Below are 26,498 nucleotides of genomic sequence, written 5' to 3'. Positions count from 1 at the left end.
GCTTTGCAAGGTACGCACTTTAGGAAAATTTGCTTGCAAAAATAATAATAATGTGCATACAGTGGTACCTCGGTTTATGAACACCTCGGTTTATGAATTTTCGGTTTACGAACGCCACGGACCCATCTGGAACGGATTAATTCACTTTCCATTACTTTCAATGGGAAAGTTCGCTTCAGTTTATGAACGCTTCAGTTTATGAACAGACTTCTGGAACCAATTACACCCATGCTTCGGGTTAAGTACGCTTCAGGTTGAGTAATCCGCGGACCCGTCTGGAACGGATTAATCCACTTTCCATTACTTTCAATGGGAAAGTTTGCTTCAGTTTATGAATGCTTCAGTTTATGAACAGACTTCCGGAACCAATTGTGTTCATAAAGCGAGGTACCACTGTATTAGGAGAAATTCACAATAAGATGCTGCTGAATTTTCATGAAGAACATAGAATCATAGGTTGTAGAATTGGAAGGGGCCATGAGGGTCATCTAGTCCAAAACCCCTGCAATGCAAATATCACAAACTGATGTGGAAAAATGAGAAAGTGGTATTGACAGGCTCACTCAACCCTGGACCGCCGCTCCCATCCTCCCTGGCCATTGGCCATGCCTGCTTGGGGTTCGTGGGAGTTTTATTCCACCACACCTGGAGGACCCTGTGTTGCCTACCCCTGAAATTGCCTTACAGGCAGGACATTTCCCTGATGTTGAACCTAGAGGTCTGATTTGTTTTCAGTGAGATGATCTTCCTCTTGCTTCTCTTATACAGATGCGACACAGATGAACAACGTGGTGCCAACGTCGCCTCTTCTCCCGCAGCTGACACATCCGCACTCCTTTCAAAGCATGGGGCAGATCACAAATCCCTACGAACAGCAGCCGCCAGGGAAGGAGCTTAACAAGTATGCATCCCTAAAAGCAGTAGGTAAGCAAAGCAAATTGAATTCCCCTCCTTCTTTAATTTTGCCACATCAGCAGGCTGAATGCCCCAATGTCCATTTAATATTTCACACAGCTAAATGGAGTGGGGGGGGAGAGATTTCTTGGCTTTTGTAAAAGCTGCAAGCCTGTTTTTTTTATATATAAAATAATGTACAAAAGTTTTCATATATTCAAAATTATTATGGTAAATCACCTCATTCGTTCTATCACTCACACAAAATTATTATAAATACATCATGTCATATTTCACATACATAGAATACCATTTCTCACATTTTCCTATTTTGGTTTCATTAAACCAAAGAGGAGACTCTTGAGAGTCCCATGGACTGCAAGAAACTCAAACCTATCCATTCTTAAGGAAATCAGCCCTGAGTGCTCCCTGGAAGGACAGATCATGAAGCTGAGGCTCCAATACTTTGGCCACCTCATGAGAAGAGAAGAATCCTTGGGAAAGACCCTGATGTTGGGAAAGATTGAGGGCACTAGGAGAAGGGGACGTCAGAGGATGAGATGGTTGGACAGTGTTCTCGAAGCTACGAACATGAGTTTGACCAAACTGCGGGAGGCAGTGCAAGACAGGAGTGCCTGGCGTGCTATGGTCCATGGGGTCACGAAGAGTCGGACACGACTAAACGACTAAACAACAACAAGCTCTCCCTCATGTATTTTTTAAAAAGAAATCTAACAAAGCTATTTGCACAAGCCCAACTATTTCATCAATTTTAGGAGGGGGAGGGAATCTTCGTTTCCCAAAGTCTCACTTCGATAATCCCCTGTCTCTTTAAATTTTAAATAATATACAAGCTTTAAGCTGTGTACAACATTTAACCCAGGCATCCCCAAACTTCGGCCCTCCAAATGTTTTGGACTACAATTCCCATCTTCCCCGACCACTGGTCCTGTTAGCTAAGAATCATGGGAGTTGTAGGCCAAAACATCTGGAGGGCCGCAGTTTGGGGGTGCCTGATTTAACCTCTTGGTTTCATAGCTCAGAAACAATGGGTATTCAATGCATTGGGTAAACTGTATTCAACTAATGTTTGCACAGAGTAGACCTATTGAAATGAACCACCATGACTAGCTTAGGTGTACATTAAGTAAAAGTTACATTAAGTAAAAGTCAGCCTACTGTGAAGACTTTGGATGGATTTCAATGATGTACTATTGCAATAGTTCCATCACTGCCAACATTTATGATTACTAAATGGAATGCTCTTTCCTCTCCTCCCTCTGTGTGCTGTTCTGAGCAGGGCCGTCTCAAGCATGTCGGGAGCCCTGGCGCCCTGGTGTGGAGATCACTCCGGCGCCCCCGCTCCACCCCGCTTCTTGCCGAGGCTGGTGGGCGGGCGCAGGGTGCAGCACAGCTTCCACGCAGCTCCGTCACGCTGCGCCCCCCTGCCGGGCCGGTGCCCCACACCACCCAGACTACCCCTAGAGCCGGCCCAGATTCTGAGGCTTCTCATGACCACCCCAAAGCTGATTTGGGGGGCATGGAAGGTGGAAGAGGAGCAGGAGCAGGGGTCAAAGTCTTGTTGTTCTAGTGCAGGGGTGCCCAAACATTTTTTCAAAGAGGGCCAGATTCGATGAAGTGAACATGCATGAGGGCCGTTGTTGAGCTTCTTTTAGGATTGAAAATAAAGAAACTGTCAGGGGCCAAATCAGGCCCCAAAAATGGACTTTGGACACGCCTGCTCTAGTGGAACTCATGCTACCTCCGAGATGAGCGCCACAACCCCATAGTCGTCTTTGGCTGGACTTAACTGTCCAGGGGTCCTTTACCTTTTTTGCCTTCTACTAGCACAACGAAATATATGGGACGTGGGTGGTGCTGTGGGTTAAACCACAGAGCCTAGAGCTAGCCCAGGCATAGGCAACCTTGGCTCTCCAGATGTTTTGGAACTACAACTCCCATGACCCCTAGCTAACAGGGCCAGTGGTCAGGGATCATGGGAGTTGTAGTTCCAAAACATCTGGAGAGCCAAGGTTGCCTATGCCTGGGCTAGCCAATCAAAAGGTTGGTGGTTTGAATCCCCACGATGGGGTGAGCTCCTGTTGCTCGGTCCCAGCTCCTGCCAACCTAGCAGTTTGAAAGCACATCAAAGTGCAAGTAGATAAATAGGAACCGCTACAGTGGGAAGGTAAACGGCGTTTCCATGTGCTGCTCTGGTTTGCCAGAAGCGGCTTTGTCATGCTGGCCACATGACCTGGAAGCTGTACGCTGGCTCCCTCGCCCAATAACGCGAGATGAGCACTACAACCCCAGAGTTGGTCACGACTGGACCTAATGGTCAGGGGTCCCTTTACCTTTACCTAATTAAAAGAGAATTTGGAAAATCTGAGCAAGTCACTTTATAATATGAAACTAACAGCACAACCCTAGTCATTGGATTCAATGGGACTTTCCCCCAAGTAAATACATACAGGATAGCAACATGATGCTGTAATCCTAACCATCTCTACTTGGAAGTAAGTCTTATTGAATTCAATGAGGCTTACTCCCAGGTAAAGAGGGAGGGGAAATTTGATCCACTTTGCATTTAAAGGCAAACTTACCTACTTCATATTTCCCATGACAATACATAAACTGAAATACAGCCATCCTTTGAAATCCGCTCTTCTCTGAATTTTGCAGTGCAGTTCTTCAGTGAAGTAATGTATTAAAAAAAAATGCATATCCTCAGGAAAGGTGAGCCTAAAAATTAGTGAAAATGACTGCCCAAAATGCATCATATCAGGAAAAACAAGCTTTGCAAAAATGTGTATATTAGGCAATATTGCAGACAAAAAGGAGAAATTTGCAGTAAAATGACAATTAATTTTCATGAAGATTTTTTTTAAAAAAACAAAAACACACCACAATCCTGTAAATTGCTGAAATTGCTGAAATGTGGAGCTCTCAAATTAAGATTGGAAAAATGAGAATATGAGAAAGCCAACAATGACAGATTTGTCCATCCCAACTCCCAGGTAAGTGGGGTGGGGAAAATGTGGACACCCCCAACAACAAAGGGCATTGGTGGGGATGGACTTCTGTTCCACCCCACACAGAGATTTTTCAGGGCACTATGGAGATTCCATAAACTCACAAAGAGGAAGTCATAGATCCATGTGAAAAATGAACACTATATGGGTTTTGTTTCTTAAAACAGAAACAAAACACAGTTGTGGGTTTATTTAGGGTTTGTTTTTTGTTTTGTTTTGTTTTTTGGCTACAGAGTTGCTTGGAAGTTTAGGTAACCCCTCATACAACTCAGGATCCCTTGTTAATGACTTGGTCTGACTCACAAACATGAGATCACCTGACTCAGAAACCTCAGATCACCTACTTTTTATTTGCTTATTTTATGTATTTCTTTTATATGCCACCTTTACTCCATTGAGCTCAAGGCGGTGTCCATGGCTCTCTCTCTCCACATTTAATCCCCACAACAACCCTGTGAGATAGGTTAGGCTGAGAGGCAGTGGCTGGCCCAAGGTCACCCACTGAGCTTCATGGCCAAGTGAGGATTTGACCCCTGGTCTCCCAGGTACTGGCCCTACAACGGTAACCACTACGCTCCCCCTGGTTCCCTCTCCAACACCCTGGCTCACAATTTGTGGTACACACAGAGCCAATGCGCTGCTTCAGCCAATAGCCTTAAGGGAAAGTTTTCAGACACATGCACCCAAACTCTGCTTTCAGACTTTTCCTTATTACTGACACGGTTGTGGTCTCTTGGGGGATTTCTCCAGCACTTTATTATTCATGTAGAAAAGTGCTGAAAGTGGTTTTTCTGCATAAATTATTCTATCTCTTTTTCGATTCATCAAGCATGTTTTTTTTTTTACTCCCATGCTTAAATGGTCACTGCTCACTCATGCGCCACTGACAAGAGCAGAGGTAACGTACCTGGACTTGTTCATCACAGCTGGCTAGAAAGGGGACTATCTTAGGGACTCTGTGGAATTAGCTCAACATTTGGATTGCATAAACAGGTCAACCTTTACTTGCAGCCATTGGAATAACCCTGACCTTAAAGGAGGTGGGGGAGAAGATGACCTTAGAAAAAAAGTTTTTCTTGTGTGTCCCTCTAGTTTGGACGGTAGTTTGAGGGGCTGCAAATTGGAGTAAAAATCTTCTGCCATTCAGAGGAAGTAATCCTTTTCACTCTGCTGATACAGTTTTGCGATGTCACCATCAAAGGAAATCTGATGATTTACATGGTACTATAATACCTCTTGTTTTAATAAATGTTATAATTTTTTCCAAAAAATTGACATATATACTTCAATGCATAATAAATTTGTCTTTCTCTGACTTCCCATCCCATTTTCCATGGTGTTTTAATTTATCCCCCTCTGCTGCACAATACCTCCTATCGGGGTAGGCAACCTAAGGCCCGTGGGCCGGATGCAGCCCAATCGCCTTCTCAATCTGGCCCACGGACGATCCAGGAATCAGCGTGGTTTTACATGAGTAGAATAAAAAGGTAAAGGTAAAGGGACCCCTGACCATTAGGTCCAGTCGTGACCGACTCTGGGGTTGCGCGCTCATCTCGCATTATTGGCCGAGGGAGCCTGCGTACAGCTTCCAGGTCATGTGGCCAGCATGACAAAGCCACTTCTGGTGAACCAGAGCAGCACACGGAAATGCCGTTTACCTTCCCGCTGTAGCGGTTCCTATTTATCTACTTGCATTTTGACATGCTTTCGAACTGCTAGGTTGGCAGGAGCTGGGACCAAGCAACGGGAGCTCACCCCGTTGCAGGGATTCAAACTGCCGACCTTCTGATCGGCAAGCCCTAGGCCAGGCATAGGCAACCTTTGGCTCTTAGATGTTTTGGAACTACGACTCCCATGATCCCTAGCTAACAGGGCCAGTGGTTAGGGATCATGGGAGTTGTAGTTCCAAAACATCTGGGAGCCAAAGGTTGCCTATGCCTGCCCTAGGCTCTGTGGTTTAACCCACAGTGCCACCTGGGTCCCACATGAGTAGAATGTGTGCTATTATTTAAAATCCATCTCTGGGTTATTTGTGGGGCATAGGAATTCATTCATTTTTTTCTTCAAAATATAGTCCGGCCTACCACATGGTCTGAGGGACGGTGAACCAGCCCACGGCTGAAAAAGGTTGCTGACCCTGTCTTACAACATCCCTACTGTATTCTCTAATTCCTTCTCTTGCTCATATTTCAAGTCCTGCTCGTGAGTTCATCATACTATAAAAGGTAAAGGGACCCCTGACCATTAGGTCCAGTCGTGACCAACTCTGGGGTTGCTGTGCTCAGTTCGCGTTATTGGCCGAGGGAGCCGCCGTATAGCTTCCAGGTCATGTGGCCAGCATGACAAAGCTGCTTCTGGCGAACCAGACACACGGAAACGCCGTTTACCTTCCCGCTGTAGCGGTACCTATTTATCTACTTGCACTTTGATGTGCTTTTGAACTGCTAGGTGGGCAGGAGCTGGGACCGAGCAACGGGAGCTCACCCCGTCGCGGGGATTCAAACCGCCGACCTTCTGATCAGCAAGCCCTAGGCCAGGCATCCCCAAACTGTGGCCCTCCAGATGTTTTGGCCTTCAACTCCCATGATTCCTAGCTAAGAGGACCAGTGGTCAGGGATGATGGGAATTGTAGTCCAAAACATCTGGAGGGCCGAAGTCTGGGGGTGTCTGCCCTAGGCTCTGTGGTTTAACCCACAGTACCACCCGCTTACCTTCATCATTATATAATATTTACCTAAATCAAAAAGGACTTCTATTCTTCCACAAAGCAATCATCGTTAGATTCTCTTATTTTGGCTGTTAACTTTGCCAATTCTGCATAGTCCACAACCTCACTTATCCATTCTTCTTTGGTGGGAACTACTTATTCCTTCCATTTGTGTGTGTAGAGAATCCTTTCTTACAAGTCAGGGTTGCCATACACCCAGAATTCCCCGGACATACCCAGAATACTGTGGTCAAAAGCAGTGTCCAGGCAAAAATTGGTGAGATGTCTTGGAAAATCCAAATGTATGGCAAGCCATGTCGGCAGTGCTGTTTTTCATAAATAATTGTTCAAAATAGATCAGAAATGGCAATCAACAACATTTGTGTCCAGATTTTCACCCCGGACACAACCCTATCACAACCCTATTACAAGTCCACCACATATGAAAGAAAGTTCTATCTACCTGCTACATGGTACTATAATATGCTGGCTATAGGACCCTCAATTGGCCAGATCACAAAAACAGCACACAGAAAAACCTTCTTTTTATAGAATGAACCAAAAGAACTTTCAAGAAGGTCAATGAACAGGAGCAAGACCAGAAACTAACGCAGTACTCTATCAATGGGCATTAGAAGATGCAGATTTAATATAAATTTGCTTTTATGAATTTGGGGGAGGCAGATCCATATCTGTAAGAAGTACTGAAATGCTGCTGCAGTTCTTTTTCCTCTTGATATTTCTCCTGGAATGTGGTCCTGGTTTCCAGGCAAGCTACTTGCTTCTTGCCTGCGGAAGTTTGGCGAAGATGTGTGTATACACAGAGTGAGCAGTGGAAATAATGGAACGGAAGACAAGACACCCCCCAAGAAATGGTGCTCTTTTCTTGTAAATAAAAAGGAAAATATCCAAGCATGGCTCCAGGACAGATAATGCTGTCTGATGTTGTTTTGAAAAATGGGGAAGTCGAAGCAGTGCAGGGCTAATATATTCTGACCGTGTTTCCATCAACACTGCTAGACTTGTAAAAAGAGACTTACGTTTCCTTGAAAATACTCAGCCAGGGACAGCAAACCTAATAGCAGAGTGGTACTTTCCCCCTTCCCTCCTCCAAATCTCTGTGTCAGACAGCAGTAAAATATTGAACTTTCAGCTTCCAGAAATGCCTGTAGGAGGAGGAAAAATAGATCAAGGGAGTCTTAGCCTTAGGGATATCTCGCCAGGTTTAATGCCGAAATAGCAGGCTGCAAAGTACAGATTAATACATCGTTTGTCACATCCAGAGGATGATACATTGAATGATTTCATGTATCTTAAGGTATCTTCAGGTTTACACATAATGCTCGGCTAGGTGTTTTCCCTTTGATTCACCACTCTGAACCATGGATCTCTCCCACCCAAGCGAGAAGCAGAAGGGAAACATCCACCGCTATAAGAGCATATCAAGAGCTCTGCTGGATCAGGCCAAAGACCCAGCTAGTCCAGCCACCTGATCTCACATTGCTGGTTCCAGTTATAAGAAAGGAGATTCCAACTAAACATTAGGGAGAACTTTCTGGTGGTGAGAGCTGTCCAATAGTGGAACGGACTCCCTCAGAAGGTGGAAGACTCTCCTTCCTTAGAGGTTCTTAAACAGAGGTTGGATGGCCCTCTGTCCGGGATTCTTTAGCTGTGATCCCTGCATTGCAAGGAGTTCGACCAGATGGCCCTTGGGATCCCTTCCAACTTGACAATTATATGATTCTACAAGGAACTAGATTGGTCTTGTTATTGTTTAGTTGTTTAGTTGTGTCCGACTCTTCATGACCCCATGGACAAGAGCACACCAGGCACTCCTGTCTTCCACTGCCTCCTGCAGTTTAGTCAGACACATGCTGGTAGCTTCGAGAACACTGTCCAACCATCTCGTCTTCTGTCGTCCCCTTCTCCTTGTGCCCTCAATCTTTCCCAACATCAGGGTCTTTTCCAGGGAGTCTTCTCTTCTCATGAGGTGGCCAAAGTATTGGAGCCTCAGCTTCACGATCTGTCCTTCCAGTGAGCACTCAGGGCTGATTTCCCTCAGAATGGATAGGTTTGATCTTCTTGCAGTCCATGGGTCTCTCAAGAGTCTCTTCCAGAACCATAATTCTTCAGCAACCAGCCTTCTTTATGGTCTTAGCTGTTATATTGCAAAGGTCAGTTGTGAGCCTCTCCATAGGAACACAGAAAGCTGCCTTGTACCAAGTTAGACCATTGGCCTGCCTAGCTCAGTATTGCCTCCACAAATTTTAAGCAGCTCTCCAGGGTTTCAGACAGGGGACATTCTGATGCTGGGGATTGAACCCAGGAGCTTCTGAATGCCAGGTAGATGCTGTACCACTGAGCTACAGCCCACCTGGAAGCTTCAGGATAGAGAAGGTACATCTTCATCCAGTGCCTAGTTAACGTTTGGAATATGCTCCTACAGGTATATGAAAACATACTTTCTCTTGTCTGCACTGAAGCTTCCAACATTCAGCTTCATTTGATATCCCCAAGTTCTAGTGTTATGAGAGACCGTGTTAAAAGACATCAACATAATTTCCAATGTGGGCAACTTAATTAAAGATTTATTCTGGGTGGACTGAAAACCCCCCAGTAAGGAATGGGGTTTTTTTCCTGTCATGGAAATGAAACAGATCCCCCAAGAAAAGAACAGGGGTCTCCTAACTGCTCTCAACTAACTACTAACTACTGCTCCTTAACTAACTACAACTCCCAGAATTCTTTGAGGAAAGCAATGGCTCTTTAATGTAGTATCAAAGTGCTTTAAATGTATGCCATAAGCATAACTTAAGGCTCAACACATTTCAGAGCAAGCAGCGAATTACTTCTGCACCCCCTACTCAGCCTCAAATACAATGTTTACTTGACACAACCGATAATAAAGAATCTTACACATCAGAGGAAAGGAACATGGAATTAGAAATGGATTTGGAGGATCTTCAAAGTTTTAATGGTTCATCCTGAGCAAAGATGTCTCAGGAATGCATCTTAAAGACATGAATATGGATAACCCAAAAGGTTGAGTGACAGGTTTAAACTTAAAGAAGATTTAAAGGTTAAAGATAATCTGTTTGTCAGACTTGTGGCTAGCTGATCTGACAACCACCTTTACTTACATGACAGAAAGATGTTAGCAGAACAGATACAATGGCAGAGACACTCTCAAGAGGGGTGATTAACCCATCTCTGGTTGAGCTTGAGTTCTATTGGCTAAAGCCACAAATGTCCTTCATTGTGCACAGGTCTAGGTGTATGAGACATTGGTCAATTTTTGCAAAGGTTGCCAACATGGCACCTATCAGGATTTCTAAGCACTAGAGGCTGGTCCATTAGGACAAAAGGGGCTCAGCCCTATCAAGTGAAATGGCTAGTCATTAAATATATATATAGTATACTCTTCTTTTCTGTCCCACACATCCTTCCAAAATCTGTTTTAATGTAGAGAGAGTCCTGGATACAAAAATCTCCTGTCCTCTGGCCAATTATCCCTTGCACCACTCAGCCAATCTCAATCCAGAAGTATTTCTTTGGCCAGGAGGTCCCACTCATCTGCCTCCAGGCTGAAAAACAACAACATTTTTTGTTCTAACAGAGCTACTATTTGTCCTGGTTGTGTAGTTTTCCTTTCCCTCCTGTTATCATTATCTCAATCCAGCTAAGGCATCTAGCGTTAACTGATCTCTCATTTGGGTAGACCCAGGAGCTGTTCTGAGCATGCTCAGAGCTGTTTTCTTCAAGGCCACACCTCCAAACAAATCTGAGTATGGTTTTTTTTGTGTGGCAGGAGAAATGAGTGGTTGTTATTTTGAGAAGCTTGGAGCTTTTTTTATTAGTATTTGTTAACAGAGACATTACCAGAACATGGAATAAAGTGGTCATTTCTGCCCAAAAGTGGTCGTAACTTGCCAGCCAGCTAGAGCTGGAAAAATGGACTCCAAGTCACTGGATGCCAGCCACATTGTTGTTGTTGTTGCTGCTGCTGCTGCTGCTGTTGCTGTTGCTGTTGTTGCTGCTGCTGCTGCTATTTTATTTATACCCTGCTCATCTGACTGGGTTGCTCCAGCCACTCTGGGCGGCTTCCAACACATATAAAACATAATCAGACATCAAACATTAAAACTTCCTTATACAAGGCTGCCTTCATATGTCTTCTAAAAGTTGTGTAGTTCTTAACTTCCTTGAGTCTTGGTAGACCACAAACTTGACATGAGTCAATAATGTGATGCAGCAGCTAAAAAAAGCCAATGCAATTCTGGGCTGCATCAATAGTATAGCATCTAGATCAAGGGAAGTAATAGTACAGTACCACTATATTCCGCTTTGGTCAGACCTCACCTGGAATACTGTGTCCAGTTCTGGACACCACAGTTCAAGAAGGATACTGACAAGCTGGAACGTGTCCAGAGGAGGGCAACCAAAATGGTCAAAGGCCTGGAAACGATGCCTTATGAGGAACGGCTTAGGGAGCTGGGCATGTTTTGCCTGGAGAAGAGAAGGTTAAGGGGTGATATGATAGCCATGTTCAAATATATAAAAGGATGTCATATAGAGGAGGGAGAAAGGTTGTTTTCTGCTGCTCCAGAGAAGTGGACACAGAGCAATGGATTCAAACTACAAGAAAGAAGATTCCACCTAAACATTAGGAAGAACTTCCTGACAGTAAGAGCTGTTCGACAGTGGAATTTGCTGCCAAGGAGTGTGGTGGAGTCTCCTTCTTTGGAGGTCTTTAAGCAGAGGCTTGACAGCCATCTGTCAGGAATGCTTTGATGGTGTTTCCTGCTTAGCAGGGGGTTGGACTGGATGGCCCTTGTGGTCTCTTCCAACTCTATGATTCTATGACATTTGCTGGGAGGGCATTCCACAGGGTGGACGCCACTGCCAAGAAGACCCTCTACCTGGTTCCCTGTAACTTCACTTTTTGAAGTGAGCGAACCACCAGAAAAGCCTTGGACTGAATGATGGGGGTGGAAACGCTCCTTCAGGTACAGGCCCAAGGCTGTTTAGGGCTTCCAGACTCCAGGGACAGTGTTGAGTGAGTCCAGGAGCACCACCAAGTTATGGGCCTGCTCAGGACAGACTACCTCCCCACCTCCTGGACTTGAGAAAGTCGGGACACATAACACCTCTGTCTTTCCAGGATTTAGTTTCAGTTTTCATACTGATTTTGAAAATAAAGCAGCAGAATAATGTGGAAGGAACAGACGTATGAATGAACACATGCAAAACTGACCTAAGATGGGAACAGATTGAGTCATCCATCCCTAGGTGTAAATGTATCTTGCATGGTTTGGGGTTTTTTTTAAGGCAAAGTATTCTATCAGTTCTTCTTTGGTAGTCAAATCAGCAAATTACTTTTCCTTCCTCTTAGGGAGGAAGGAAAAGCTACAGTGAGTATTAAAAGTAATATATTCAGTACAGAGAGTACTCTGTGTCAAGAGGAAAAAAGAGCTCTTAGTTTGACAGCAAGGAAGCTTATGCTTTATGTTCAGAATAAAGTGTACAACTTCTCTGTATCGCTCTCTTACATTCTAGGGGGAAAAAACATATTCCGCAGCTGATTTTATCGCTAATATTGGGGAGGGCTTTTTTGTGGAGAACGTCACCTGACTTTTTTTGCTTCGGAGCAGCGTTGACGGAAATGTCGTGTGAAATGAGCTCTGGGACCCAACAGATCCAAGGAACATAGTACGAGAGCACTCTTTTGCAGAGATTTGGAAATTTATTTCAGCCCTCAAGAACATTCAGTCCAAGAAAACCCCAGCGTCTTTCCCTTGGAGGGTTCCAGTGATATCGAGGGGCAAAATGGTTTTGCAAGTATCCGGAGTTATACAAGGAGGGAGAAACAAGAGGAGATGGGTCCAGACTTGCCCTGGGACACAAACTTTCATGGCCCTATAGCGGCTATGGTGGCTCATTTGCCAGAAGTAATTTATTTAACATTAACTCTGGAAGTTTATACTCAATTCTGACCAAGCTAAGCCGCCTAGGAGGCTTTTGCTATTGCCATCTGACCCAAACCTATGTTTACTGTTAACAGGAACGTCTGCGCCCTTGTTCCCATTCCCACAGGAAGACAAACCCCACTATTTTTCACCATTTAGGCTTTTCAGCTGTCTCCACTTTTAAGGAGAAGAAAAGCTCACACACAATGGGCATGGTGATTTCAATGGACCTTTTTTGTTGCCTGCAGAATAGAAACCTGAAACCGCATATTTAGCACTTAGTGAAATTTCCACACTGATGTGACAAAACTGCACATTAAGGAACTGTCCTTGTGCTGCCGACAAGATCCATTAAGACAACGTCTGCTGTCACTGAGACAACAGGCTTTTCAATCGGAGAGAGAGTTCCACTTCTGCAGAAACAAAAAAAAAAGAACATTTAGTAGGGGAAACAAGTCCTGTGGTATTATACGGAGAACTGAATGCTGATAGAAATATAAAACAGTATTTATTAAAGGCCCATCTGCACTATACATTTAAAGCAGCAGCATACCACTTTAAACTGTCAGGGCTTCTCCCAAGGAATCCTGGGAAACATAGTTTGTTATTGGTTCTGAGAGTTATGAGGAGACCCTTATTCCCCTCACAGAGCTACAGGGCCTAGAGTGGTTTAACAGTGAATCTCTCTTTCCAACATAGCTGCCAAGTACCCCGTTTTCCCCAAGAAACCCCCCATTTGTTCTTACCTTTTCCCAGCGGTCCCCCGTATCACGTCGTCTCCCGTTATTCTTCCTTATATTCTCCTGCCGGCGGCCATTTTTTCCTGATTTGCCCATCTATGGGCACCGAAAATGGCCGGCACCGGCTTCAAAGGCGTGTCTACACACTTCCGGACATGCGTAGACGCGACTTCCGGTGTCGGCGATGGCCATTTTTGGTGCCCATATATGGGCAGAGTGACACCGGAAGTTGCGTCTACACGCGGCTGCTGGTCCCGGATTCTGCAGTCCGGGACTTGGCAGGTATGCTTTCCAAGAAACTCTGGGAAGTCAGATCACCTTTTCTGGTGGGTGGCGTTGCGGCCAGGCATTGGGCCCCCTGCAGTGATTTGGCAGGGAATGGAGATTGCCGCCCCCCCCCCTCGTCGCTCTCCTGGCCACGTCACTGGTGTTGTGCGGGGCCCCGCTTTCCAATCAGCGCTGGCGGGAGGCATGGCTGCAGGAAATTTAATCTGTGGCATGGCTGGGGAGCCCTCCTCTCACACCCTGTGTACAGGGGTGGGTGTGTATGTGTATGTGTGTGTGTGTGCGTAATCGTATGCTTTTCCCAGACCAGGATCCAAGGTGGCTTCCACAAATTAAAACAACACAGATAAAATACAAAAAGCTAAAAACATATAAAAAGATAATAGGTTTTTTTAAGTAAATTACTTTATTTAAATAGTAATTAAACTCTAATACAATATTAAAAAACAAATCTATTAACATGCAGATAATAAAAACAGCACAGCGCTAGTAAAACCCTTTCCTAAAAAAAAAAAAGTCAGTTCCTCGGGGTTCCTAATGACTGAAAGATTGTCAAGGCTGGGGTAGTACAGGCATATCAGTCCATACTAGAGGGGAGAGGGAGACATGGTGATGTGATACCTCTCAAGGAATTCAGATAACTGCGGCAAACAAGGAGATAATTGCCAGGATCAGCATAGGATCAAGCTAATTTGGTTACACTAATACACTGAAGCATCAAAGCCTTTGAAAGATTTTAGGATCTCCCTGGATTCATTATCCTTAAGCCTTTCCTTAAGCCACCAATCTAGACACTGCCCATCTTCACCATTTTAATGGTGAGAGGTAAAGTGCACACCTCGTTTCTGAAATGCTGAGAAATCATTGCATGCTTGGTCCCAAGGATGCTACAGGCATCATATGAGAGGTATCAGTTAGCTTGTGATGTCATGGGTTTATTGTTGGGTTCCACCAAATATGTTCTAGTTTACTTCCTTTTCTTTTATTGCTAAAATAGTGAATTAGGAGGGAGAGTGATGTAAACATTTCATGGAAGGAAAACGATTTTTCCGCTCTCTCATTGGGTGCCACCATCCCCATTAAAGTTTCTTTCGCCTTTCTGGATTAGTTAGCTATGCAATTCCAACCAATCAGGAATCATGTAATATTTAGGATGCTGTCACAACACTGTGCAACCAATCAGATTTGGCAATGGGATGACACCACTGTTGACAAACAAAGTCAATGGGAAATGAAGATATCACTTCTGGATTAGTTATGTGAGTCATCCCAGTGAATCAAGGATTAAATTGTGAATGGGGCAGTATATCACAACTTTGTGTGTCATTCAGCTTTCACAGTTACTGATGGTAAATTATTACTACTATCCTTTATTAAATTTGTATACCCCCTTCACCCGTAGACCTCAGAGTGGTTTACAACAATGAGAGAGACGGTCTTAATCCAAATTACACAATCTATGTTCCCAGTGGATGAGAGATCCACTATGGGATGAGATCACTTGAGGGCCAATAAACTCACTTGAGAAAGAATGAATGAGAGTGGACAATGTAAACTGGGAAACATCTTCACAAGGAGTGTCAGAATTGGGAGGGGGTTCTTTACATTTTGACACTATAGAAAATGGTGAGTCATTTTGACTCAACCATAGTTTATTGCACCCAAGCTCAGCTACCTGGTGTGGACTGTTTTGATGATTCGTCACATCGCTAATGAGAGCAAACTCTAGGTGCATCTTCACAATGCTTATTTTCATGGCAATGGGTGTTTTTTATGGGGGGAGGGTGGAAAGGAAAAGCCTTTTCACTCTTTCACAACTATTCACTACCACCACCACCCCATAAAAACACCCCATTGGTGCTGGGGCAGGGAGCTTTTCACGCTGACCAATCAATCCAGATCCAGTTTGTAGTCTGTATCATGATATTGGTTTCATAATTTTTGACCTGGCAACATATCTACTGCTATTATTAAGTTTGCAGATGACACCACCATAATGGGTTTAATAACAGGTGGAGACGAATCAGCGTATAGAGGGGAGGTCCAAAAAATATCTACATGGTGCCTAGAGAACAACTTGCACCTTAATATCAGCAAGACAAAGGAGATGGTGTTGGACTTCTGGAGGAAGAGAGAACTAGCCCCGCTGTACATTGGGGAGGGCTGTGTGGAGAGAGTCTCTTCCTTTAAATTCCTAGGAGTTTATCTCAGTGAAGACCTTACTTGGAAAATCAATGCAACCCAGGTGGTTAAGAAAGCCCAACAGAAACTCCATTTCCTTAGAGTATTGCAAAAGAATGATGCCAATCAACATTTGATTATCTCCTTCTACTGGTCCAGAATAGAAAGGGTCCTTTCATACTGCATCATGGAGTGGTACGCTGGCTTGACATCAACAGATAGGAAGTGCCTACAGAGGATGCTGAATACAGGACAAGATATTATGGGCTGTCCTGTGAATCCGCTGGATGACATTGCGGAAGACCATTGCCTCAGGAGAGTGAGGAAAATTCTTAGGGATGATTCCCACCCTGACCAGCACTTTTTGATCTCCTGCCCTCGGGCAGAAGATCTAGAAGCATGATCAGTCGCACCAACAGGGTAAAGAACAGCTTCTATCCGTGGGCTGTTAGGCTGCTGAATGAAAAGATAACAACAGGGCAACTAACTTTCGGGTTTGGTGGGTGTGCGTCAGTAAACAAGGGGAATTAAGACTAAGAGAGCTGAGTGGGGGTGCTCATGTAATCTCACTGTATACAAGTTGTACAAGTGGCAATAAAGTGTTTCAATTTCAATTCAATATCGCAAATCATGTGATGTGTGTGCGTGTGCGCTATGCAAAAATCACAATGTGGGAAAAACCGTGAAGCAGCCCATGCTTCTCTCGATTCCTGCAGCCCCTGTTAACTCCACTAGCTCAGGTCTCCCTTGCCTCCTGCAGGGGGCAGTGAATCAAAAGAGCAGGATCCATTGGTATCTCACAGTGTTTAGCCCAGCCCTACTGACAACCATTTACTCTTACTTTAGCACCAGCAATAGGAGAGCATCCTTAAGCACAACAGAATACCTAGAGTAAGGGTGATGGGCAGGCCACATGGCATACATTGCTTGGCCACCCAAACTCACAGCATCATTCATCACCCCTTACTCTATCAAATGATAGGTCCTCCACCTCCATTTTAATGTTGCCCAAATGCATAGCTGCCAAGTTTTCACTTTTCTCGCGAGGAAGCCTATTCAGCATAAGGGAAAATCCCTGTAAAAAAGGGATAACTTGGCAGCTATGCAAATGGGAGTTTATTTCAAAAAGTGGTAGACTCAGAGGCATAGGAAGCTGCTCGGACACCCGGAGTGGCAACCCGCTCCATAGCGTGCGTCACTCCATAGTGATGTTGCGCATGCGCACTATGGAGTGGGTTGCCAGTGGTGCTGCTCCAGTGCTGGGATCTCAGTGGTGCTGCTCCAGTGCTGGGATCTCAGTGCTGGAGCGGCGGCGCCAGCAACCCGCTCTGTAGCACGCTTTGCTTTTTCCTGCTAGGGCGGAGGCAAGGGGTGGGCCAGGGAGGGGCCCCTCTCTGGCCCACCCCTTGCCTCCGCCCCAGCAGGAAGAAGAAAAGCACGCACCAAGCAAGTGAGTGAGTGAGCAGGCAGCCGCCGAGCGAGGATTTTTACCGGGCGGTGGGGCTCGGCTTGGGAGTCGGGGGTGTGTGCCGAGTGTCACCCCCTCCAGGGTGGCACCCGGGGTGGCCCACCCCCTACATACCCCCTTGCTACGCCCCTGGGTAGACTTACAAGTCCAATCGAACCACTCTGGCCTGCCTTTGTTGCTGTTTCCACCAGCTCCAATGTTGCTCCCCGGCACATTATAGAAGCACACTGACCTGGTGCCTGAGGAGGTACACATAGTATTACTGTAAGTGTGCCGGCATAAGCCTTGACAATTCTATTACAATCAGTGAATGTTCAGCCACTGTCAGTTTAGTTTTCTCCCTCCCCACCCCCAATCCCCACCCTGGTGACAAGAACAATTTGGAAAGCATAAAAATATGTGCCATGTAGGGATATTGGCAGATTTGATGGGTTTTGACAGTGTGCTTTGTTGCTGCTTGTGTTTGAGATAGATGCCTTAAAAAAAAAACCAAAACCTTTTTTTAAGAAAAGAGGTGGAAAATTGGATTGGCAAGGCTAGCTTTGAACACCATTGTCTTTTGAGGTTGACACGTCACAGCTGCACACGGCATTAACAGTTGAAAATGGGGTTTGGAGGCATGCGGTGATGGTTCCCTTTTAGCTGTACATTCATCCCTAGGTAGACTCAGGCGTCCACTGTATCGAGGCAGCTTTGTAATCAATTCATGTGCAGCAAAGAAAAACTGAAATTGGGAAAAAGAGGAGCTCAAGCTGTGATGTTTATAATGCCTGGAGTAGTGGAGAGAGAGAGAGAGAGAGAGAGAGAGAGAGAGAGAGAGAGAGAGAGAGGGAGAGTCGCTTAAAGATCTGACCCAGCCATCATGGGATGAGATAAGGTAAAGGGACCCCTGACCATTAGGTCCAGTCGTGACCGACTCTGGGATTGCAGCGCTCATCTCGCGTTATTGGCTGAGGGAGCCGGCATACAGCTTCCAGGTCATGTGGCCAGCATGACAAAGCCACTTCTGGCGAACCAGAGCAGCACACAGAAACACCGTTTACCTTCCCAGCAGAGCGGTACCTATTTATCTACTTGCACTTTGATGTGCTTTCGAACTGCTAGGTTGGCAGGAGCTGGGACCGAGCAACAGGAGCTCACCCTGTTGTGGGGATTCAAACCGCCGACCATCTGATTGGCAAGCCCTAGGCTCTGTGGTTTAACGTCAGGATGAGGTAGGAACCACCTTATATTACACCGGAATATTTGGTTGAGACCAGTGCTCTGTTCTCACAGGAGATGGCTCTTCAGGTCTGTCAAACCAAGTCTTTTTCACGGACTGAACCTGGGACCATAAGCAGAGAAAGCATGTGCTCTCCACCTCAGCTAGGGACCCTCCCCAGATCCACCAACTGCAGGGATTCAGCGACATCCATGTGGGCAATGCTATAGGTACAGTTTCTCATAACCCTCTAGAGGTCTGGGGTGGGAGAGGCAAATTTCTCATTTTCCCATCCTTAAATCCATGCCTTGCTAAGGGGGCAAGGTGTTCTTTGAGAATCTGGCTGGCAATTAAAGAAACAACAAGCAGGCTTTATGTGTTTGATAGGTATGTAGCAGAAAACATAGGAAAGCAGATCTTTTACAGCCTTTGGAGTTGCTGGGAAATCTTCTCCTCAGCAACATTACCAAAGTCCTGATAGTCAAGTTATCTCCTCTCACTCATCCTGTCTCTTAAGCTCTGTGTTGGGTCCTCCACTAAGCAAGGGCTCTACTTGGCTTTATATATTGTTTCTAATGTCTTAGAATGAAATCACCACACTTTCCACTGTCCTAACTGCAAAGCCAATGGACTGGCTAATAGCCGAGGGAGATAGGTCATCTGTCCTGTCCTAATCTCTTGCACCCAAGAAACCTAACTGCTATCCAGTGTCATGTTTGATTGCCTTAAGGGAAGCTCGCCGCCCCTATTACTGTACTCATGCTGTGGTCTTTACAGAAGTGCACAGCTCTAACTCATGACAAAATACATTTCCATAGCCAGTTAATTAGAGAAGGAGTCTAATTAAGGAGCTTCAGGCCTCTAAATAAACTCTACAAAAGGCACGAAAAAGATGACCTGGTGGATGTCATCTATCTCCTCATGATAGCAATATTCTTCCATGTGTTTCCCATACTGTTCAGTGTTCATTTCTGCATTAGTTTATGATTCCCCCCCCCTTTTAGAAGTCCTCGTGCAAATTCATCCACGTTTTAATGTGAATTTCTCCAAATAGGCAATGTTTTGTATGTCATTTCCCCTGATGTATACACATTTTTGCGAAGCAATTTCTCCTGCCTCATTGGAAAACTATAAAATATATATGGACAAATGTTTTGTATGTTATTTTCACTAATATCTGCACGTTTATGCACACAGTACCCTAGTATATGCATTTCTGCACACTTTCCTTGGCAGTGCATGGGAAAAGGCAGAGAAGGCTGGCTGTGTTTCAGTTTGCGTACTCTCTGGCAGCTTCATCTTTAAATTCAAACTGAGTTGAATTTCTCTCCCGTCCCTAAGTCCAGCTCAGATGGTTTCGGAGAGAGGAAATCCTGTAGCAGGCAAGGATGTAGTCCTCCACTTCATTCATAATGTAATGCATTACTTTAGGCAGATACCCAAATTATGCAATCCCCCCTTTCGGAGGAGGAACAAAAACATGTTTTGAAGCCATCCACCTGCATGCATCGAACACTGCAAAAGTCTCGATTCAATCATGCATATAATCATATCAAGGTTTCCTTCTGGGGGAAAAAGTATTTTATCAATGTGTACTTGCTCGTTGGCATCACATAGTGAAGATGCAAATAAACCAGAAAATGCAGGTCCATATTTCAGAATAAATTCTATACATTTTCTCCAGTATACCCAGAGAACTGTGAAGGAGTAAGGTGGGGGGGGATCTATTCATTCCTAGTACCTCAGGTGGTACCTCAGGTTAAGAACTTAATTCATTCTGGAGGTCCATTCTTAACCTGAAACTGTTCTTAACCTGAGGTACCACTTTAGCTAATGGGGCCTCCCGCTGCCACCACACTGCTACCACACGATTTTTGTACTCATCCTGAAGCAAAGTTCTTAACCTGAGGGTTCTGGGTTAGCGGAGTCTGTAACCTGAAGCATCTGTAACCTGAAGCGTCTGTAACCTGAGGTACCACTGTAGAAAAGAAGAGTGCTTTGTCTCAGCATGCTTGGCTTGGACATGCTGAGAGATTACAGATTCAGATAGAGCATTTTATTTCCTGGAAACTGTCTCTGAAGCCTCATGAGAGAGTTGGATGAAGGCTGGAGAGACCCAGGTTCAAATTCCTACTCAGGCACGAAGCTCATTGGGTGATGTTGGGCCAATTGGCCAAACCTACTTCACACAAGTTTTGTGAAGAGAAAATTGCAGGAGAAGATCCAGGTCTGTTGTATTAAGTGACTTGGAAGAAAGGTGGGAGACTAAGTAAGGAAACAAGAGAATTTGATTCTTCAGTGGAGCTAATTGCAGACAGGGTGAGGGGCCACTGAAGTTGAGGGAATGGTGTGGGGGGGGGGTTAAACACACCTTCCCTCTGCACTATATTGTTTCCATCAAACTCAGAGCACTCCCGCACACAGCTTCTTTAAAGAATAAAATGAGACACCAGGAGGCCCCAACACATATCTAAGTATTTGTGAAAAATATGAAAATTGCAAAGAAGCCAAGATGAAGCAGCAGTCCTTTGAAAAATTGTAGCAGAGCTATCATAGGACAAAACATCAGTGGGAACGTCTTAAGTACAATGATACCACTCCCAGTGTAATCTCAGTAGATTGTCCAAAATCCACTCTTCCCATTTCAACGCCCCACAAAAGGCCAAAAGTATGGTGCAGGAGATCAGTAATTAGCATTGTGTCTACCTTAGCACCAGGTACTGACCCAGATAAAGCAGAACAATAGGAAAAACCAGCATGGGAAATCCCACTAAATCCACTCTGGAGAGTTGGGAGAACCCCTAGAACAGCATATGGGGTAGAGGGGGGGGGTTGTTCTGTCTGGGAAGCAGAAATGCTGACAGAACAATCAGAAAGAAAAGTGTGACATTGAATTCTTCCCTGCATCTTTATGGAGCATTTTCCATCCCCAGCCTGTTTTTCCACCCAAGCTAAGGGATTCTGTTCTCCCAATTCGCCAGTTTCCTGCTACTGGTTCCGTGCAACTCCAGGAAAGCCTCTTTTGATTTAATTAGCTACAACGTTAATGGGGGTGGAAAACAAAGTACTCTAATGACGCTTGCAGTGCTAAATCATTTATGGGAGATATGGTAATAAAACTCTTTCAAAACGTGGCACAAAAGACAGAATACCCTTCCCCCGCTTTTAATCAGGAAAGAAACCCCTACGTTCCTCCTATCCGCAGGCAATTTCCACCCCCCTGCGGAGCTGCCTGACCAAGGTCCTGATTTTGTCTCTTGCAAAAAAAAAAAAAAAGCTGTTTTTTCGGTTAATGTGCTGAACATTTTTTTGCCATTTATTGCCCTATGTACTTCTAGAACTGAGCCCAAACAGGCTTTTGAAGGTACTACAGCAGGGGTCAGCAAACTTTTTCAGCAGGGGGCTGGTCCACTGTCCCTCAGACCTTGTGGAGGGCCGGACTATATTTTTTTGGGGAAATGAACGATTTCCTATGCCCCACAGAAAACCCAGAGATGCATCTTAAATAAAAGGACATATTCTACTCATGTAAAAACATGCTGATTCCTGGACCATCCGCAGGCCAGATTTAGAAGGCGATTGGGCCGCATTTGGCCCCCGGGCCTTAGTTTGGGGACCCTGTACTACAGAATCTAAAAACATAAATGTAACCATGACATTAAAATGATTAATTAAAATGCAAAAATCCATAAAATAATAGTAATGCAGAGGAAACCAGTTTCACTGTCCCAGTGGGAAACAGGAAGACTAATGGGGGAGGTTTGTAGTTCAGTGCAGAGCATATAATCTGCATACAGAAAGTCACAGGTTCAGTGCCCATGACCCCTTGGCGCCCCTCGCAGCCATAGCAGCAGCCTCGCAAACAGACCCCACCCACTTCGGTTTCCCACTCACCACTTCTTTATGGGAGACCGATCAGCTGAGTAGTGGGGAAACAGTGGGAAACTTTCTTTCTTTCTTTCTTTCTTTCTTTCTTTCTTTCTTTCTTTCTTTGAATATATATATTCTTTTATAAAGTCATTTATATATATACATATACTATTATTTACAAGCTTAAAACTTCAAAAATACACGCTTATTGTATCATATGCCATACAATATTTTCATTAGATTTTCCTATATTCAACTATTAAATTCCATTCACCAAAATACATTAACCTAAGTATTATAAACCAAATTTAAACTCAACAAGTTGACTTCCCATCATCTGCCAAAGTGCATTACATTCATATCGTTGAATATACTTACATTTCTTACCCAATTCCTCTTAACCTTTTTTTGTATACCCTCATAACAATGTTATGCCATTATTTCTCATTTTCTAATCTATACACTTTATACATGAGTCATTCAAGTATGAATGACTTGAACTTGGAAAACTGATCTTGTTCTCATAGAAAACAGGAAGTGACGCCATATTGAGTGGGAGGGGAAAGGGAGCAGGGGGCATACATCTAGGAAATAGATCTAGGAAATAGAGGGATCCATGGGTCTGAACTTCCAGTAACATGTTGAAATGGTGTACTGAAGGGAAGGCCCCCTGGGAATTTGGGGCTCTGCATGAAAAAGTGAGAAGCTGTGGTGGCTCAAGGGTTTTCGTGACAATCCCAGTATTTTCACGACAGTTGGCAGGTATGAGCTCACCTTTGAAATTTGCACTTCTCCAAATTACGCAGTTGCAGTTTTCCAACCAAGAAATGTGTACTGTATTGGGGAAAGTGTGCTTAAAAATTCAGAAACTCGTGAAAATGACATAGTGAGATTTATTTACTTATGCCAATACATATTCTTCACTATCATTTTATTTTTAAAAAAATCCGAAAGGCTACAAATAATGTGCTACATTAGGGGAAATGTATCACATTGCTTGTGTTACATTGCTTGCAAAAATGTGTGTATGGGGTTACAGTCGTTGAATGCAGAAATATTCCTCAGCCTTCCCTTGAAAGGGGCTCATCTCCTTTTCATTGGCTAAAGTTATACATATTGGGGGGTCAGTTCCACCCACCCCATGTCTGTGTCGCTTGGCCAAACTTAAAAGCTTTAGCAGATGGGAAATGTCTGACTGAGAGGTTCCAGATCTCCAAAAGGAGGCAGCAATGAAGGCTGATAAGAGCCCTCTAAGATGCGATCTCAGATCCTGTTTGGAAATTGGAACAGGCCATTATCTACATTCCATGTTTTAATTAAAAAGGGAAGACATCCCTTTAACTACACCTGCATGTTATATAAAGCACTCAGGCGCCAATTAAGAAGGAGACAGATGGAGACAGGTAAGGCGTGTAGAGCGTAATTTTACAACATGGGCTCCTTCAAAAGCAATTTAAATTCACCTGGAGGAGGAAAAGCATCTCTTTAAGGAAGGGAACATATTACGGCACCAAAAAGAAACTCTGAGCACGCAGCTGTTAAACACCTAATGTCCTTGATGCAAGCCTAGCAACTCACATGGCAATAATTGGCCATGAAATTCACCATCGGCAAAGTCCCAACTGGAGAATTTTGGAGCACTTAAGCGCTCGTGGAGTCTTACTTATCTGCAGATGGACAGTATTTTAAGAGCTGATTCCTCATGCTACATTTTAAACTCATGTCTGCAAGCCCACAAGTCATTATATGACTTGAATTACAAGCCCTTTCCAGAAACGATACCTTAGTGTAGCAAGAAGTGCCATTGTTACCCATTCATTCTCAGAATCTGAACCATATCCTATCCATCACAAATATTGCAAAAACAGAATGTTGGACTAGATGGGCCATTGGCCCGATCCAGCAGGGCTCTGCATATGTTCAGCATGGCCGATGTTCAGGGGAGATGGGAGTTGCAGTCCAAGAACATCTGGCAGGTCACAGGTTCCCTATCCATAATAGACTTGGTCCAATGCTGGAGGTTCCAAATAACCAGCATGACAAAGCAGGTTCTCCCCTTAAGGAGAGCATGGGTTGTGGAAGGGTTAACAAGACATTCCTGGCGGGTCAGTTTGGATGGCCACATGAGTGACTGGCGGTTTGCTGTTGCTGGGGAAATTGGTATGTTGCAAGTGATTTGATTGACAGCCATAGCCTTATACATACATAGCAAGCAGCTTGCAATTTCACTTTTGCTGCTTGCAACAGATCTCCCGCCTGCCCTCCCTATATTTAGGGGTTCTTTGCGCTTGACATTGCTATGCCTGCCATGGGGTCGCCTGTTTTGGATCAGGGGCCTGGTAGGAACTTTGTCCACTTGGCTGATTGGCTGGTGCCATGTGGTTTTTGCCTACAACTTGTAAGGTTGCGGTCAGGCATTGGTTCAAATTGGATGGTGGAGGGGTAAGGATTTGGTTGGGCCTGCCCCTCAAAATTGCTGCTGCCTTTTAGGGGTATTCCGTTAAATGAATCCTGGGGCTCCACATGTTTGTCCGTACCCCCGGTAGGGGCTAGGACCGCGCATGAGCCTCGGGGAGCATCTGAGGGAGAGGTGAAGGGCTTGACTCCCTGCTCCGTCCTCTCTCAGAGGGTGCTCACCTATACTGGGTTCCCTAGTACGCTAGCGGAGTCAGATCTGTCCCAGGCGGGGGTGAAATAAGCAAAACTCTGCCCTTATGGGGTTCTCCATCGGTCGGAGAATATAACAGAGGCCAACCAGAGAATTTTTGAGAAGCAAAGCCTTTTATTTTTGCTGTTGCAACAGCAGGGCCGTCTTGAGCAGATCTCACGCCCTGGTGCTGAAGGGCGGAGATCGCTCCGCCGCCCGTCCCGCCCTCGCAGGGCGCAATTGGTTTCCACGCGGCTTCACCGCGCAGCGCCCTCCTTTCCGGGCCGGCGCCCAGCTTACCAGCACCGCGCCATGGTGCACTGCGCCACCGGGGATCTATGAAGAGCCGGCCCTGTGCAACAGGGTCCTTCCCCTCACGCAGGAGAACAAGGAAGGAACCCAGAACAAAAGAGAACCTCCACTTTTATCAGTTTTCCCATCACCAAGAAAACACCCCCAAAATACATCATTCCTACATCACAGCTACGTAATAAATACCTCACAAAAAGGGAAGGTTCAAGGCAGAAATCTGAGCACCTTTGACACATCTCCTAGTCCTCCTCTTACCCCTCCCAGGTGTGAATTCCTAAACACAAAGAGAAATTAACAGTTTCCTAAAAGTTGATCACTATCTTTTGTTCGGAGGAGTCTTCCATTGTGAATGAGATGGCTAGTAGTCTGGCACCATTTATGGGAAAATGTCCAGTTGGCAGAGCCTCCGGCTTACAGGATTCTGGCTCCCAAGTTGACAGCCATGTGGAAATGCTTGTGATTCTGGTCAGAGAGAGTCAAAATGGTGTCAGTCAGGCTTGTCTTCCTGTGCTGCTTCAGACATGTGCCTGTACATTCATGTACATGTTTATGAACAATTATTATATAACCTTAAAATTTACAACAGGGGACAGATGGCTGGAACCAATGCCTAAGCAACCACTCACGTTAGTTGTATTTAAATAAAGTTGTGGCCAAAATAATGCCAAAAACCTTAAATTCTGTGTGAAGTGTGAGTTCCTGGGGGGATGTCTTGGTACCTCGGCATGCAATTAGTCAGAGGTGCAGGAGGAATTCAGATAATATTTGCACTTTAATACAACCCAATCTGCACTTCCAGAAACAATATGCAAGTCAAGATCAACTATCCTTTGAATTAGCACAACTCCAAATTTGCAATGCAGTAAGTAAATGATGTGCATAAAAATTCATGTGAGTGAAAAATTACAAATGAAAATGCAGTATATTGAGGGAAGCTGCTTGCAAAAAAAAAAAGTCTTTACATATAGGGAAAACGACACACAAAAATGTGTGTATTAGGGAAAAGGCTGCACTTTAAAATGCTGATACATTTTAAATTTTATTTTAAAAACCCAAACTGAAGTAGGAACAGAGTGAACTGGACATCAGGTCAGAAGAATGAAAGAAAGATTGAAAGTGAAATTGACAGATTTGTGCATCCCTAGTAGTCAACGATTCCATTCTTCTTTCAGTAGAATGGCTCCCTTTCAAAAGT

The 26,498-nt window shown here is 44.7% G+C and overlaps 1 protein-coding gene across 1 annotated transcript in view; it reads left to right on the top strand.

Moving 5' to 3' along the window:
- Positions 1-779: 779 nt before the first annotated feature.
- Positions 780-26,498, top strand: part of LOC148683697 (protein shisa-9-like) — a 30,307-nt gene continuing 4,588 nt past the window's right edge. The window contains exon 1 of the mRNA XM_088657265.1: positions 780-924. Coding sequence (XP_088513391.1) covers positions 780-924 — 145 coding nt within the window. The remainder of the gene's footprint in view (positions 925-26,498) is intronic.

The sequence above is a fragment of the Zootoca vivipara genome, chromosome 13, assembly GCF_965207765.1.
Source record: "Zootoca vivipara chromosome 13, rZooViv2.hap1.1, whole genome shotgun sequence".
Taxonomy (NCBI): Eukaryota; Metazoa; Chordata; class Lepidosauria; order Squamata; family Lacertidae; genus Zootoca; species Zootoca vivipara.
Note: the sequence above shows the minus strand (reverse complement) of the source record. Positions and strands in the feature narration are given on the sequence as shown.